At 39.3% G+C, this 18,254-nt stretch overlaps 1 protein-coding gene across 2 annotated transcripts in view; it reads right to left on the bottom strand.

Annotated features, from left to right (window-relative positions):
• Positions 1–1,180: 1,180 nt before the first annotated feature.
• ASB3 (ankyrin repeat and SOCS box containing 3) overlaps positions 1,181–18,254 on the bottom strand; it is a 126,493-nt gene continuing 109,419 nt past the window's right edge. For both annotated transcript variants that reach the window (XM_081265421.1, XM_081265420.1), the window contains one exon: positions 1,181–1,839. In XM_081265421.1, coding sequence (XP_081121547.1) covers positions 1,649–1,839 — 191 coding nt within the window. In that variant the 3' untranslated portion in view covers positions 1,181–1,648. The remainder of the gene's footprint in view (positions 1,840–18,254) is intronic.

The following is an 18,254-nucleotide window of genomic DNA, read 5'->3' as shown; positions in this document are numbered from 1 at the left end:
TTTTATTGTATAATTGAACACAAACATAAAAAGATTCAACTGCAGGGCTGGGATTGTGGCTCAGCGGTAGAGTGCTCATGGGCCCTGGGTTCGATCCTCAGCACCACATAAAAATAAATGAATGGAATAAAGGTATTATGTCCAATTACAACAACAAAAAAAGATTCACCTGCAAATTTAAACATCTATATACATTTGGCCATAACAAAAATTTGGTGTTATGTTAAAAATCAGAGACTTAGGGTTTGCAAAATAAAGGTTATGACATTTTAAAAGTACCACAGTACATAAAATTTTGGTTTTTTAAATTAAATTATCAGAACCTCCACTTGGTTTTCCATATCTAACCTTATTTTTGCCTTTATACCTAAAAACTCTACCTCCACACCACTGGTAGTTCTAAGTCGAAGGTAAAAGCTCAGTCATCCCTTGTGATCTTGGTAATGCTGCCCTGAGTCAGCCCACCTTCATCCCTGTTTTTATCAAAGAGCAAAGGCCTATCAGAGGAGGGTGATATACTCCCATCTCTTTTAATCACTGGATCCCAATAGGATGGAAGATTTGTCTCCTTTAGATCCCTCTCTAGTTGTCTATCATGACAACAATGCTCTCAGACTAGCCTCACTCCCAAGGCTAGTCTCCACGGCCTCTTCTGACAGTGCACTTGGTCCTGCGTTTATTTCCTCTTGACTCTAGATTTCAAGTAAGCAACTGTAAAAGCCTATGAGGTGATGACACTTCATTAACCTAGGATTCTGAGGTCTTTATTTCATGGATGTTTAATAATCTATCTAGATAAGAAGGAAAAGATACTATAATATTAATAGAACCAGCTATTACTGTTTCATAGGAACAAAGCTGCCCTTTGATTATGGGGCTGAATGCAATGTAAATATTATATTTGATATTAATTTACTCAAAAATACACACCTTTCTTTAAAGATGATACTACATAAATGTCCCTCTCAGTCTCATTAATATTCTAAATACAGTAATATGCTCATTTATCCCTAATCTAACCTAATTTAAAAAAAAAAAACTAAGCATGTCTTGAGGGGAGAATAGCAATATGATTGATTTCCTTTAAAACAAATTTTCTCCCTGAGTTTATATGTGAAAAGGCAATGAATATCAATTCTTCATAAATGTGACGGGCTTAAGAGATGACAATGCAATGTGACAAGATAGAAAAACTTTAATAAACATAAGATATTCAGCCCCAACTAAAATAATAACAACAATAATAACAGATTCAAAACCACAGTTGTATACACTTCAAGTGAAGTGTTATACATTCCATTCTTAGCTCCTAGCACCAGGTAAACATGAATCATAGGTAGAAATATGCCATGTCTAGCACTAGAAGCAGTATCACAGTTCATTAGCAGAATAAAGCAGAAAATGGTTAGGTTTTACAACACAAAGTGTGCACTGGTGATGAACTGCAATAAAGTAGCATCAGTGATGTTTATAATATGTTTTTACTGAGCCCACTTATAAACATTCACATTTATTTACTACTGTCCGCAAAACCTATCCAACCACACAAACAAACATCATCTTTTGTGAAATAAAATCATGAACACTTTTGCATTCCACAGCTCTTTTGTCTTGATGGTTTTCAATGAGCTGTGTTAAGTTGCTTCACTCACTTCTCCATCATGAGTGACTCCAGTTCTGGAATCTCATTCATCCTCAGAACCTCTTCATAGAGCAAATAGCTGTGCAGGCTTCTGGGAAGTGGCAGCTGCTGGATAAAACTGTCAGAGAGGAGGTGCTCTGGCTTTAGACTGGACCGAATTTTCAAACGACAAAGATGTGTTAGGGATGGAACAGCAGCTGGAGAGACAGACAAAGCAAGATGAACAACAACAACAAAAATTTCTATTCATTCATTCATTCATTCATTCATTCATTCATTCAATATGCTAGGCAAGCATTTTGCCACCAGGATACATCCCCAGCCCTTTTTATTTTGATACAGGGTTTTACTACATTGCCCAAGGTCACTACATTGACCTTGCAATCCTTCTGCCTCAGCCTCCAGAGTCACTGGGATTACTGGGATTACATCATGCCTGGCTGAAAAAAAATTTTTGAACAAAAAGATATATCTGTATATTAAGACAAATGCCTTCCCCCTCTGCCCTCTGGGAAGCAAAGGAGAAGTGATATGTTGCTTAGACTTTGAAAGACAACTGCTGGGGCTAGGATGATCACATAAGCCTTATTCATTTTTTTCTACTACAGCCTTCATCTGGCTCCTCTATCTCCAGTTGTTGGTCACACATTCAAAGTTGGCATCCCAAGACATTAAGATCTAAATTTTCAAATTCTAAATATCTGACAATATTAGTTGGCACTGAAGAAATGGATGAACTAACTTTAGAAAAGATAGAAGTTCAAAGCAACAATGCCACTTCCCTCTTAGTCTGCTTCATTGCAAATGGTCTCAAGATCTATTCACTAGATGTGTGGCTTGCAAAATTTCTTCTTTTTGTATATGACATAAAATGTGATAATAGTGGCACAGAGAAAAGTGAAACATTCATTGAGTGCCTTTTATGTCACATGCCATACACTTCACATATACTCTTTTTATATTTATGAGGCCTATGAAGGGTTATATATGTGTGTATTTTGATTTATTTATGTACTCTTTTGGTGCTAGGGATTGAACATTGGACCTCATGTGTGCTGAAAACACATTATCACTAAGCTACACCCCAGATCCTGAGTTCTATATTTTTTAAAAAACTAAGTTTAAGAAGAAATTTAAAAGTAACTCTCTGTGTTAGCTTTTCATCACTGTGACCAAAATACCCAACAAGAACAACTCAGAGGAGGAAAAGTTTATTTTGGCTTATGGTTTCAGAGGTTCAGTCCATGGTTGGCCAACTCCACTGCTCTGGGCTCAGAATGAAGGACAACATAATGGCAGAAGAGCAATGGCAGGAAAGCTGCTTACCTTATAGTGGTCAGAAAGCAAAAAGAGAGGAGACGATACCAGGAATAAAATTTAAATCCCAAAAGCTGGCCACTAGTTAACCCACCTCTTCCAGCCACACCCCACCTGCCCACAGTTCCTACCCAGTTATTAGTTCATTCAAATTATTAATCCCTCAAATTAATCAATGATTAGGTTACAGTTCTCATAGTCTTTTCAGCTTTGACCATCCCTGCATTAACATGGCAGTTTTGGGGACACCTCATATCCAAATTGCTACACTTTCCAAAGGTCACAGAGCTAATAAACGGCAAAGCCAGATTTTAAACTCAGATCCATCTGACTCCAAAGCCTCTATGTATGGGTGGGTGTTTGCTAAAGCCACAGTAGACAAAAGCTAATTAATGGAAAATTGACTAACAGTTTTCACTTGAAATATGAGAAAAAAAATAAGGGAGCACTAGAGGAATAAGCAGAACCACATCAAGAGGGCATGCCCAAACTGCAGACACCCATTTCCCAGAGGTACAAGAAGGCTGACTGTGTTCAACTATCAAGCGTACTTTTACTCAGGAACAATAATTGTTCCTGAGTAAAAGTAAGATCAGGAACAATAATTGTTAGAGGAAAGTCATCTTAAAGGAGGAAACAAACCATATATACTTTAAACACTCTAATTTGAAAATGTATACATAAACCACATCCATAATGCTCATCTGCAGCCTGCAGCTTTACCTCTTTAAGTTACAGCATTGATTTAAAGATATGTATGAGACAAGGTGAATACACAATCCTTCTATATTTTTACAATATTTTTTCATATCTTTTAGTTGTGTCACCCACATCTAATTCAACATCCATTTCTGTTCAGTGATTATGTTTAAGCCAAGTACTGTGGTCAGCACCTATACCATCAGCTACTCAGGAGGCTGAGGCAAAAGGATTGCTTAAACTGAAGAGTTCAAGGCCAGGCTGGGTAACACAGCAAGACCCCATCTCAAAACACAAATACATAATAATGATGATGATGATAACAATAGTAACCACATTTCACTTTGCCCTAATAGAAATAATAATTCTCTTTTCATACTCATAATTCAATGGTTTATTCAATTTGTAATAAAATTGCTTGAATAAAATAATATGAACAAATGTATTAAAAATTTCAGAAATAAGCATAACACTAATTCTTGGTAAGCACACAAGTCAGTTGGTAGGGACAAAAGTATGTTGGCATTCTAGGAAGCAGCCTACCAACTGCAAATACTGAGCATACCATGGGCACAGTCAGATGGACAGGAGAGAGGCAATGACAACAGTGGTTAATCTACTTTGTGGGTTAAAGTGAAGATGGTTAAGAGAACATCGGCTTAGATTCTATTAGAATCTTCATTCTGTACATTCTTATTAATGTGGACATTTCTTGCACACACAGAAGGAAGATAAAGGATGGGAGCTGCTCACTCAGGGATAGGGGATCCTTAATGCTACCCCAGCTTCTCTAGTTTGACAGACTACACTGTCAGTTTCTCTGGCTGCCCCAAAGCCTCCTGCAGTGCCATCAAGCCTTTCCAGGTTATCAGACTACACCACTGGAGCACCATCATCACAACTTAATAAATCATATGGTTATTCTAAGGTGTGTGGAAGCTTAGCCATTTGTGAGCAAACCAAATTGGACCAGTATACATCTGTTAGTGGAAGCTTAAGTAATTTGCCCACATAATACCACATATCAACAAAACAGCTATTGTTAACTAAATCCAAATGTTCTAATTCCAAGTCTAAAAGCCCAGAATAATTCTCTACATCTTCTAAATCACCAAAACTACTAAAAGAAAGAAAGAAAGAGAGAGAGAGAGAGAGAGAGAGAGAGAGAGAGAGAGAGAAAGAAAGAAAAGTATAGTTACTTCAGATATTGGTTCAGATTTTAAATGCACCATGCTGATAGCACAACAGATCACTGGCCTAATGAAAAAAATACAGGTAAGAACTGTATTCAGTTGAACTGAGAGAGACTTTCATCTGTATATTATCAACACAGGCAAAACTATGCCATTAACTGCCATTTGGGCTTAATGTGACAGTGAACAATAAGGAAATTTTATAACCATTTATGCAAATTACAAAGCACACAAAGTTCCTACAAAAGTTTCAGTGATGCATAGTATTTCTAGACATGTTGCCACTAGGCTAAAAGAAGATGAAGCCATGCCTTGAGTTTACCATATAAACTGTGGAAGCTGTAGGAAATTTCCTTGAAACATATATTCAAGGAAATCTGTTAAAAATATATGTTAATCTGTTACATAAATTTCTATAGTTCTTAGATTGTGGTACTGATTATGTCTTAGAAAATTATGTCTGAAAACTAGGCTACACTTTTAACTCTTTTTTTCTGACCCAATCATTTTCTATTTGGTATGTTAAACCCAGTTTATCTATAGATCTAGCAGGCAAACAACCTTTAACTTTTTATTTCTATATAGAATATTTCAATTATGTTCATTTTGTTATATGCATTAGCAATAATCAAAATGAGCTACATGTTATATGAAATTTTATTAAAAGCGAAAGCAGAAGAAGCTGGAGCTGGAGCTCAGTGATACAGCGCTTGCTTTTAGCATGTGTAAGAATCTGGGTTCAATCCTCAGCACCATAAAAAAAATAAAATCAAAACTGGACACAACGATTAAAACAAACTCCACAACCCTTAATTAACTGTACTTATTAATGCCAACAGTTACTATAGCACAGAACTACATCAAATACATCCACTATATTCTCCACAATCATTCATCACTAGACCGCCCTCACACAATTGTCAAAATCTACCTGGACTGTTATTTCTTTGGCTCTTTTGTATTGCTTCCCACATCAAAGGGATTCATTTGACTTCTGGGTCTTCTATTAACATTTATATTTTCATCATTAATATATTGTGTTTGAAGTTGGTTTCCACTCCTTTGTTCTCTATTTTCTTTATTCATAGTATCTCTCCCCTTCCCCACCACTGATAACAACTAAAACCTCTAGAGGAAATATAAAAAGTGACTACCTAAGAATTCTGAAAAACAAATAATAGATCAGCACAGGCAGTCAATGTAGAGTAACTAGTATATTGGCAATAAATGGAAATGGCACTATCCAATAATAAAACCTGTGCTGGAGTTGAGGAGCCACTATTAACTAGTTGTGTGACCCTGGGAAAGTCATTTAAACATTCTGACCTTCAGTTCCCCCCACCATAAAATGAGTATAAGGCTTCCTCTATAAAATGAACATAATGACACGTCCCTGTATCAAAGGGCTATTAGTGAGGTTCAAGTAATGGCACACTGGCAAAAGTACTTTTATTGATTCATTGATTGATTTTGGTACTATGGACTGACCACTGGGATGCTTTACCACTGAGCTAAATCCCCATCCCTTTTTATTATTTTTTATTTTATTTTTTTTTTTTGAGACAAGGTCTTGCTAAATTGCTCAGGCTGGTCTTAAACTCACAATCCTCAGCCTCCTTAGTAGCTAGAATTACAAATGTATCCCAGAACACCCTGTAGCATTTTATTAATTACAAAATACCATATAAATCCTAGGCATGATCAAGTCTAATGATCTCCAAATGCGTTGACTGCACACCCAATCAGTAAAAGGTGTTTGAGAGCAAATCAAGGGTTGAATGTTTTTTTCATATGTGGAAGCTAGAAAAATCAGGGAAAGATGGTGGTTGGAGAGGAGATCAGATATCATAAAAATATAGGGAAGATTAGTGGAGCAGAAGAAGAAAAATAAGAAAGAGGGAGGAAGGAAGGAAAAGGAGGTTATAGAATGAATTTTACAAAATCATGTTATATTCATACATAAGGTTACCAAAGGGAATTTTACCTTTATGCATATGTAGAAAGGACCAATCAAAAATAAATAAAGGAGCCAGGCGCAGTGGCGCACACCTGTAATCTGAGCAGATCGAGAGGCTTAAGAAGGAGTATCGAGAGTTCAAAGCCAGCCTCAGTAAAAGTGAGGTGCTAAGCAACTCAGTGAGATCCTGTCTCAAAATAAAAATTTTAAAAATGGCTGGGGTTGTGACTCTGTGGTTAAGTGCCCCTGGGTTCAATTCCTGGTGCCCCCCCCCGCAAAAAAAAATAGTTGGGAAAAAAGTATTTGAGAACCCAATGTGTGAATATTTATTTATACAAAGGTTACATGTGTACTATTAGAGTAACTTTATTTGCACATTGAAATAAACATAGAATTAAAAGAATAAGCTAAAATACAAAAAGGTATGTTTTAAATAACTTCATTTCTTTCTTAAAGGCATAAAAACTCTTTAGATATTAATATTTTAACAAAAGCAAAAATGACCAAGTTTTAACTTAGTTCTTAGTGAGTTAGCAATTTCAAAATTTAGCAATTCTGGGTCCAGATCCTTGGGCTGTAAAGCCTGACACAGCTGAAAAAATATCTTATAAAAAGCAGATAAACCCAAATGGATGAAGTACATTGTGTCCTAACTGAAATAAGGACTTCATTCTATCCCATTTACCTCATGAAAAAGCTTTTAACCAAAATTCATCTTATAATTCTATTGTTCCCCATATCAATCAATTTATAAGCTAATTAAAAAGCTTTACATTTAAAAAATTTTAGTAAATGCATTCAAAGTCCAGGGGGACTGTTTCTAAGTGTGACAACGTGAGTTTTTTCTAGGTAGTGTACCTTATTTTTAGCAAGAAAATCATGTAACAAAAGAAATACTTCCTAGTACCTATTTTCAAAATCATCTCCACATAGCAAAAATTCCTTTTAGAAAGCAGTTATTTCTCTCACTCAGTTAAAATGTCATTTCTTCCTTAAATCAACAGAATTATTACAAAATACGTGTTAGGTTGCATAGTACTGATAGCTACTTATCACCAAGATTAAAAGGGGCAAGAAAAGTGGAAGAACTGTATTTTCATAAAAGCAAAGCAGGTAGTTAGTTCATCTTTATATTCAAGGACTCTTTCCTATATCATGTTCCATGATAATGAACAAACTTTGGGAGGTGTAAACAATAACAATGGTCACTTTCATCTCATTATAAAGTACTAAGGACTCACATATTTTAAAGGTCAAGTTTTTTTAAATCACCCATGACAGTATTACTTCACGCAATTCTGGTTTCAGCCCTTTTTCTGTATTAACCTCATTTAATGTTATCTCCATTACCTTATTCTTATACAAAAGCCAGCCACTCTATCAGTGGTCATTCTTACCTAACTTTTCCAAAAATCATCCTCCAGAAAGTCATGACTGTTGTAAACACATCTTCTCTGGTATATCTTTCCTTAAGCGGCCCTCAAAAATGTAACTGTCTATCCTCGTATTGAAACAGAACCTTAACAAATATCTAAACTGAAGTGTGTTATAAATATCATAAATCATCTTCTATCTCAGTATACCAAACTTTCTACCTGCAGGATCCCCTCTCCCACCCCTCCCCTGCTTAACTCTTTAACAATACTATCTATGCTCCTTTAAACAATATATGCCAACAAGGAATGCATTTTACTTTGTCCCCGTATTATTACTGCTGCCTTTACTGTGACAAGAAAAATGTGTGTCCCCAAAGATATATGAGTTTTTGTTTTTTACTACTGAATAAGACAGCTCAAAGAGTTCTAAGAGTTTATCATTATGCTTAGTAAATTTTGTAAATACTGACTTAAACATTGATGAAAAAAATCACAGGGAAAAGAAAAAAAAAAGAAAAAAAAATCACAGGGTTTGACTTCATGTTCTGGATGCTTAAATTAAATTAGCATCTTGAGGGGCTGGGGATGTGGCTCAAGCGGTAGTGCGCTCGCCTAGCATGCGTGCGGCCCGGGTTCGATCCTCAGCACCACATACAAACTAAGATGTTGTGTCCGCCAAATACTAAAAAAAATAAATATTAAAATTCTCTCTCTCTCTCTCCCACTCTCTCCCTCTCTCTCACTCTTTCTTTAAAAAAAAATAGCATCTTGATGACTATGAGTTTTTTATTAGCTAACATCTTCAGGCAACTGACACCTTTTTTTTTCCTCTCTTTTTTTTAAATATTTATTTCACTTATTTATTTATTTATTTTTATGTGGTGCTGAGGATCGAATCCAGGGCCTCGCAAGTGCTAGGCTAGCGCTTTACCACTGAGCCACAACCCCAGCCCAACTGACACTTTAAGGGCAGGGCTTACTGGAAACATTAGTAAAGATCATATTTTTAATATATTTTTCTTGATAATTTTGAAGTTCTTGTCAGCTCCAATTATATGGTAGTCTCTTTATTTTAGCTTTTTTTTCACTGTTTTATTTTTAATGTACATATTTAAGGTGTAGAAAATTTTGTTACACTTATCTTAATATAGACACTCTCAATGAAGTAATAACTATAGTTGAGCAAATTAATATATCCATCATCTCATATGTACCCTTTGTGTGTGCTAAAAGTATGTAAATTCTGGTAAATGTACAATATACAACACAATATTATTAACTGAAGTGCTCATGTCATATGGTAAATCTCTAGACTTATTCATCCCACATTATTGCAACTTTATACCCTTTGATCTATATCCTCCCATCTGCTCCATCACCATCACCCTTGTCCCTAGTGACCTAAGTGGGTTGACATTTTTATCATTTAACATGGCTCATAAAGAGCAGGAGGAAGCAGCTCTACAATTATTTTATTGTTCACTTGTGCTTGCATTTTTAGTATTATCCACATAAAATACCACTTCTCTGCAGAAGACAGTTAATCAATTTGAGGAAACTGGTTAAGTTAAAACTACACAATCATAGGACCACCAATCATATGTTAACTATAATTCACAAAAGCACAACACATACAGTTGCATGGTCAACCACATGCACCCTACTTTTTAGGAAGCATCAAGCTAACCTATGTAAATACATATGTTCAAGTGCTGGGTCATGTGTGTTAATGGGGGCGGGAAAGACATTCAATCTTACAACTATGACCTATTAGATAAAATAAAAAGAAATGTAATCAATGATTAGCAATTACATCTTCCTTCCCTCCATCTTTAAGATGTCTCTCTGGAGCCTGGAATATTTGAGGAATAATTAAAATTATCTAGCTTTAGCATTTTCCTGTATTTATCAAATGAAAGATTGAATCTTGGTCTCAGAATCTCCCCCAAATTAAAAATCTATTCTTCATTTCCCTAACTTGTTTAGGAAACTACAACACAGAAATCTGGGACAATAGGAGAATAATCAAGCTCAATATTACAAAGAACATAAGAACTTTCTCCAAAACCTTTCCATAAAGTCCTCTAGACTCCCCATTCTACCATTAATACTGTAGAGAACACTCTCCCTCCCTTCCTGTCCTCATAGAAGTCTAATCCTCCTGAGAAAATTACTTCCTTGACCAATTTCTAAAATAGAATTTTCTCATTTTCCACTCACTTGCCACATCTGCCACAAGGTCTAGGAAATAATTGTAGAGTTCTCAAAGTTGTTTTACAACACTTCAGATCCATGCTTTTCTATATTCCAACATGCACTACTTCCTATCCTTCCAAAGTTTGTTCTCCTTTCCGACCTCCTATTGAGACCTTAGGTGTTCTGACTTTTCCCCCAGATAGTCTATGAGGTTCCTTCAATTCTCAGTTTTTTCCCCTATCTCGACTAGATTCTTGGGCCCATTACTTCAACTATTTTATCAATTCCTGCTCTGGCAGGTACTAATTCCTCTGTACCTGCTCTGACAATCCCCAGGATTGATCTAAACATTTTCCTATTGCCCCTCAATATAGAAAAGAAGAAACCATACTGGAAAAGAAAGATTACATAACCACATGAATTGTTATCACTTCCAACCTCCATCAGTCAAGTCTTTTTCTGCAACAATTCCAAATCATCAGGTCTCCTATTGAGGTCTCACTTCAATCTTCTTAGCAAAACTTTACCTCTACTTTTGAGTAAACAAGATTTTCCAGGCTCTCCTTCTCTGAGACACTACATCCTCCCATGACCCTACAACCTTCCATTTTAGTCATTGCACTAAACATCTACATTCTCTTTATTTTTTTTAATTTACATAATTTTAAAAAATATTTTTGAATTGTGCGACCCCGGAGATCCGGGCTGACTGATTCCCGCGGACTGCCCCGCGGCTACAGAAGGCGGGACGCTGCAGAGAAGTGATTAATTAGCAAGCAGGGAGGAAAGTGGCTGCCATTCGGTGGAACGCCGCCGGCCAAGCCCGCACTGACCCCCGGGCTGAGTACGGGATTTCAGACGGGGAAGGAAGCGATACAGTCCCGTCCCCCACAACGGAAACTCCACCAAGGCTATCAGCGGACACCATCTTGGAGAGCTGAAGTATCCACCGCCACTCTCCGACAGACTGCAACAATAAAACAGGTCTGTGTCACTCAGCCCATCCCCCATACATTGGGGAATCCGCATAAAACCTCTCCTAGGCTTTCCGGGGGAGGGAGTATCAGAGTGAGCCCGCATAAAGACTAGGGGAAAACAAGAGACACCTGACCTTCAACTCCCCCTCCCATCAACAGCCAAAAAGCAACCTGTCTAGCCAGCGCTGGGGGAGGGGCAAGCAGAAAAAATCAAAACGATAGAGTGCCAGGGATCCCAATAGCCAATTGTGCGACCCCGGGGATCCGGGATGACTGATTCGCCCGGCCTTCCCCGCGGCTACAGAAGGCGGGGCGCCGCAGAGAAGTGATTAATTAGCAAGCAGGGAGAAAAGTGGCTGCAATTCTGTGGAATCCTGCCGGATGAGCCCGCACTGACCCCCGGGCTGAGTGCGGGATTTCAGAGGGGGAAGGAAGCGGTACAGTTCTATCCCCCACAACGGAAACAAAACAATAGAGTGCCGGGGTCCCCAATAGACACCCTCCACACCCAACAAACGGCAGGTCCAGAGTACAGTTTGAACTGCCGAGAGCCATCACTCAGGGGAAATCTGATCTAGCAGGAGAAACCAAGACTAGCAGGAGAAACTAGGGGACTAGAGGCCAGGCCCTCGTGACTGGGCAGCTGGAAACTGCAGGCCCGCCGGTGACAGTTCGCCCACTGCCCGCGTAACTGGGTGGTAGGAGAACGCCCGCCCGCCAACTACCAACCGCTGGACTGGGTGCCTAGAGATCGCCCGCCCACTGGCGACAGCCGGCCCGCTGCCCGTGCAACTGGGCGGCCGGAGTCCACTCCCCCGCCGCGACCGATCACCCACCCGCTGCCTGAGATACTGGGCGGCTGGAGACTGCCCGCCTGCTTTGACGGGGAGCTGAAACCAAACAGAGACAATCCAGTCACACAGCCCCATTAGGACACCCCAGCAAGGAGCCTGGGGCCCGTCATAGCAGAGTAGTGACGTCACTGGAGCTCGGCCGTCAGAATTCCTTCCCAGCAGAATCCACGTTAGCAGGCACAGTTTAACAACACAAAGAAACAACAGAGTAATACAGAACCAAAATAAATCTATAGAAGAGAGCAGAAACACGGCAATCAAACAGAGCTAGAAAGTAACGTGGACAACATGAGAAAACAAGGGAAAAAAGGAGTACAAACAATGCAGGACAACTTAATTCTACAGGAGGACATAGAAACATCAGAAGCAGGGATAGGGAAAGAACTCAAGGCATACCTAACTCGAATGGAAAGGAATATTAGGGAAGACATGAGACAGCAAGTCCAAGCAATAAAAGTATATTTTGAAAATGAATTAAACAAACAAATTCAAATGGCAAAGAACGAGCTCTACCAGGAGATAGAGATCTTAAAAAAAATCAAACAATAATCCTAGAATTGCAGGAAAAATATAAACCAAATTAAAAACTCAAACGAGAATATTACAAACAGACTTGATCAAGTAGAAGTCAGAACATCAGATAATGAAGACAAGGTTTATCAACTTGAAAAGAATATAGTCAACACAGAAAAGATGCTTAAATCCCACGAGCAATCTATTCAAGAGATATGGGATGTCATAAAAAAAACAAATTTGAGGGTCATCGGGATAGAAGAAGGCACAGAGACTCAAACCAAAGGAATGGACAGCATATTAAATGAAATAATTCTAGAAAACTTCCCAGAGATGAAAGATGAAATGGATTGCCAAATCCTGGAAGCCTACAGGACCCCAAACATTCAAAACCATAATAGACCAACTCGAAGACATATAATTATGAAGATAGCCAACATACAGAACAAGGAGACAATATTAAAAGCTACGAGAGGAAGGAGGCAGATTACATTCAGGGGAAAACCAATTAGGTTAACGACCGATTTCTCATCACAGACTTTGAAAGCGAGAAGATCCTGGAACAATGTATTTCAAACGCTGAAAAATAATGGATTCCAACCAAGAATACTGTATCCAGCAAAATTAAGCTTCAGATTTGACAATGAAATTAAAATCTTTCATGATAAACAAAAGCTAAAAGAATTCGCAGCAAGAAAACCAGCACTGCAAAGCATTTTGAGCAAAATACTACAAGAGGAATTGAAAAATAGTGCCCAAAACTAACAGCAGGAGGTATCTCAGTAAAGGGGGAGGAAAATAACCAAAAAGTAAAACCAGCCAAACTAAAATAAATAAATAAAGAAGCATGACTGGAAATACAAATCATATCTCAATTGTAACCTTAAATGTTAATGGCCTAAACTCACCAATCAAGAGACATAGGCTAGTAACCTGGATCAAAAAAATAAATCCAACAATATGCTGCCTTCAAGAGACTCATATGATAGGAAAAGACATACACAGGCTGAAGGTAAAAGGTTGGGAAAAATCATACCACTCACATGTCCCTCGGAAGCAAGCAGGAGTGGCCATACTCATATCGAATAAAATCAACTTTAAACCTAAGTTAATCAAGAAGGATAAAGAAGGGCACTATATACTGTTAAAAGGAACCATCCACCAACAAGACATAACAATCATCAATTTGTATGCACCAAACAATGGAGCTGCAACATTCATAAAACAAACTCTCCTCAAGTTCAAGAGTCAAATAGACCACAACACAATAATTATGGGTGACTTCAACACACCGCTCTCGCCATTAGACAGATCCTCTAGACAAAAACTGAATAAAGAAACTATAGAACTCAACAGCACAATCAATAACCTAGACTTAACCGACATATATAGAATATATCAACCATCATCAAGTGGATACACGTTCTTCTCAGCAGCACATGGATCCTACTCAACGATAGACCATATATTATGCCACAAGGCAACTCTTAGTAACTATAAAAGCGTGGAGACAATACCATGCACCATATATGATCACAATGGAATGAAATTGGAAATCAATGATAAAAGAAGGAAGGAAAAATCCTACATCACATGGAAAATGAACAGAAGACATAAAGGAGGAGATGAAAAAATTCTTAGAGACAAATGATAATACAGACAGAACATACCAGAATCTATGGGACACAATGAAAGCAGTTTTAAGAGGGAAATTCATTTCTTGGAGTTCTTTCCTCAAAAAAAGAAAAAAAACAACAAATAAATGAACTCACACTACACCTCAAAAACCTAGAAAAGGAAGAGCAAAACAACAGCAAATGTAGTAGAAGACAAGAAATAATTAAAATAAGAGCAGAAATCAACGAAATTGAAACGAAAAAAACCATTGAAAAAATTGATAAAACTAAAAGTTGGTTCTTTGAAAAAATAAATAAGATAGACAGGCCCTTAGCCATGCTAACGAAGAGAAGAAGAGAGAGAACTCAAATTACCAACATACGGGGTGAAAAAGGCAATATCACAACAGATACTACAGAAATACAGAAGATAATTAGAAAGTATTTTGAAACCCTATATTCCAATAAAATAGAAGATAGTGAAGATATCGATAAATTTCTTAAGGCATATGATATGCCCAGATTGAGAAAGGAAGACACACACAATTTAAACAGACCAATAACAAAGGAAGAAATAGAAGAAGCTATCAAAAGACTACCAACCAAGAAAAGCCCTGGACCGGATGGGTATACAGCGGAGTTCTACAAAACCTTCAAAGAAGAATTAATACCAATACTTTTCAAGCTATTTCAAGAAATAGAAAAAGAAGGAGCTCTTCCAAATTCATTCTATGAGGCCAACATCACTCTGATCCCAAAACCAGACAAAGACACTTCAAAGAAAGAAAACTACAGACTAATATCTCTAATGAACTTGGATGCAAAAATTCTCAATAAAATTCTGGCGAATCAAATACAAAAACATATCAAAAAACTTGTGCACCATGATCAAGTAGGATTCATCCCTGGGATGCAAGGCTGGTTCAATATACGGAAATCAATAAATGCTATTCACCACATCGACTTAAAAACAAGAACCATACGATCATCTCGATAGATGCAGAAAAAGCATTTGACAAAGTACAGCATCCCTTTATGTTCAAAACACTAGAAAAATTAGGGATAACAGGAACTTACCTCAACATTGTAAAAGCTATCTATGCTAAACCTCAGGCTAGCATTATCCTAAACAGAGAAAAACTGAAGGCATTCCCTCTAAAATCTGGAACAAGACAGGGATGCCCTCTATCACCACTCCTATTCAATTTAGTTCTCGAAGTACTAGCCAGAGCAATTAGACAGACAAAAGAAATTAAAGGCATAAAAATAGGAAAAGAAGAAATTAAATTATCACTATTTGCGGACGACATGATAATATACTTAACAGACCCAAAAGGGTCTACAAAGAAGCTGCTAGAGTTAATAAATGAATTCAGCAAAGTGGCAGGTTATAAAATCAACATGCTGGGGCTGGGGATGTGGCTCAAGCGGTAGCGCGCTCGCCTGGCATGCGTGCGGCCCGGGTTCGATCCTCAGCACCACATACCAACAAAGATGTTGTGTCCGCCGAGAACTAAAAAATAAATATTAAAAATTCTCTCTCTCTCTCACTCTCTCTTTAAAAAAAAAAAAAAAAATCAACACGTGTGGCGAGCCGCTTCTGCGGACTGTGGTCGCCATTACAAGATGGCGCTGGCCTTGTGGTGGTCTGTGATAAACAACTCCTTCTTTGGGAGAGTTGGCACATGGTTCTTTGACACCCTACGAGAAAGCTCCACGTGGCAGCTTCGCATTGGGTGTTTGGATACTTTATTAAGGCTGGGAGGGGCTTCTGGGAGATTAGAAGAACTCTCGAGAGCTTGAATAAACAGCTGTAAGAAGATTCCCGGTGTTGCGTCTTCCTTGCGGGCAAGGGGGTCGCGACAAGTGGTGCCGAAACCCGGGATAATCAAAACTTGCAAGTCGTCAGAGGTGGTGCACTGAACAGTCCCGGTAAGTGGGACCCCATAGTCCCCGTGGGTGGGACCCGACAGTCCCGGTGAGTGGGACACGATAGTCCCGGTGGGCGGGACCTGATAGTCCCGGTTAGTGGGACCCGCAATCAAAGCGGAGTCAGCTCCTCTACAAAGACAGAGAGAGCCTCATATTTTATTGCAGCTGCACTGTGTACTTTTCTTTTGTTTCTGTGTACTTTCGTTTTGTCCTCTGTATCTGTTCTGTTGCTGTGTCATGGGTGTCACATCTTCAAGCCCGCTTCTTCTGGCACTAGACGGCCTGTTACGTTCCAAAGGCCTGAAAGTGAAACATAGTATCTTACAGAGATTTTTGCAGAAAGTAGATGTTGCTGCACCGTGGTTTGCATATTCGGGCAGCCTTACTATGCCTTGTTGGGATAAATTGGGCAAGGATCTTGACTTTGCTTGTGAGCAGGGCATATTGGAGGGTGGGGTGATTCCCCTTTGAAAGATAGTCCGTAGTTGCCTCACAGATGGCAGATGTCATGACGCACTTGCTAAAGGACAGGAGGTTTTAGAAAAGTTACATGAGGAGAAATCGGAGACAGCAGGCAGTGCGATATCTCAGGAGGATGGGAGTGTGCGGAGCGTGAAACAGGGGAGGAGACGATTATCTCTGACAAAAGGTGAGGTATCTCGGGAGGATGGGAGCGTGCGGAGCGAGAAACAGGGGAGGAAACGCTTGTATCCAGATCTCAGTGCGCTGCGCACACCCCCATGTGGAAGCGGGTCAGAAGAAGAGGAGGATGAGGAGGAGGAGCTTGGGAGGCTGTCTCGCCAGCTAGGGAGTTTAGCTGCTGGAGAAGGAAACGAAGATAGACCGGGGCTCAAGAAATGTGATCCTCCGGACCCACCGCCGTATGGTGGGGGTGTTTCGGGGAGAGCTTTCCATGCTCAAACATGGAAGGCTGTTAACGCTGAGATGGGTCTTGCTTATCCAGTTTTTCAGGATGAGAATAGGGGAAGATTTTCGGAGCCTTTAGATTTCAAAATTGTGAAGACCCTGGCAGAGTCTGTACGCACTTATGGGGTGGATGCCGCCTTCACATTAACTCAGGTGGAGAGTCTGTCTAGATTCTGTATGACTCCCTCTGATTGGGCTAGCCTTGTTCGGGCTTGTGTTTCTCCGGGCAAGTATTTGGACTGGAGAGCATTTATGCTAGAGGGCACAATAGAGCAGGCCGCCCAAAACCATGCAGCAGGACATCCTCATTGAGATAAGGACATGCTTTTGGGACAAGGTAGATTTGCTAATCAACAGACAGGATTCCCTCCTGAGGTATATGATCAAATTAATAACATTTACATTCGGACATGGAAGTCACTTCCAAATAGAGGAGAAGTGTCTGGTAATTTGACCAAGATTTTACAAGGCCCTACAGAACCCTTTTCAGATTTCGTAGCAAGGATGGTGGATGCTGCTGGAAAGATTTTTGGGGATCCTGATAGAGCCATGCCCCTTGTTAAACAATTGGTCTTTGAACAATGCACCAAGAAATGTAAAGCAACAATCGCTCCTTATAAGAACAAAGGCATAGAAGTATGGATGAAAGTGTGTAGAGAGATTGGAGGGCCTTTAACTAATACAGGTCTTGCAGCTGCTGTCCTTCGGATTGCAAAAGGGGGCAATCCTGCCGCCAGAACATGCTTCCATTGTGGTCAACCCGGTCATATCAGACGTGAGTGTCCCAAAAATGTCAATTTTACTGGACCTCCTCACGGTGGCCCTTCCACTGGCCTTCGATCACCGGGATTGTGTCCAAGGTACAAAAGGGGAAAACATTGGGCAAAAGAGTGTACATCAGTGAGGGACATCCATGGACAGCTTATTTCAGCTGGGCCAAAAAACGGCCGACGGGGCCCCCGACCCCAGGGCCCGCAAATATATGGGGCAGTGGAGAATGTCACACCCGAACCCGAGACATGGCCATCTCTACGCCATCCCATGAAACGCGGAGA

This window comes from Spermophilus citellus (assembly GCF_964194105.1).
Source record: "Spermophilus citellus genome assembly, chromosome: 13".
Taxonomy (NCBI): domain Eukaryota; kingdom Metazoa; phylum Chordata; class Mammalia; order Rodentia; family Sciuridae; genus Spermophilus; species Spermophilus citellus.
Note: the sequence above shows the minus strand (reverse complement) of the source record. Positions and strands in the feature narration are given on the sequence as shown.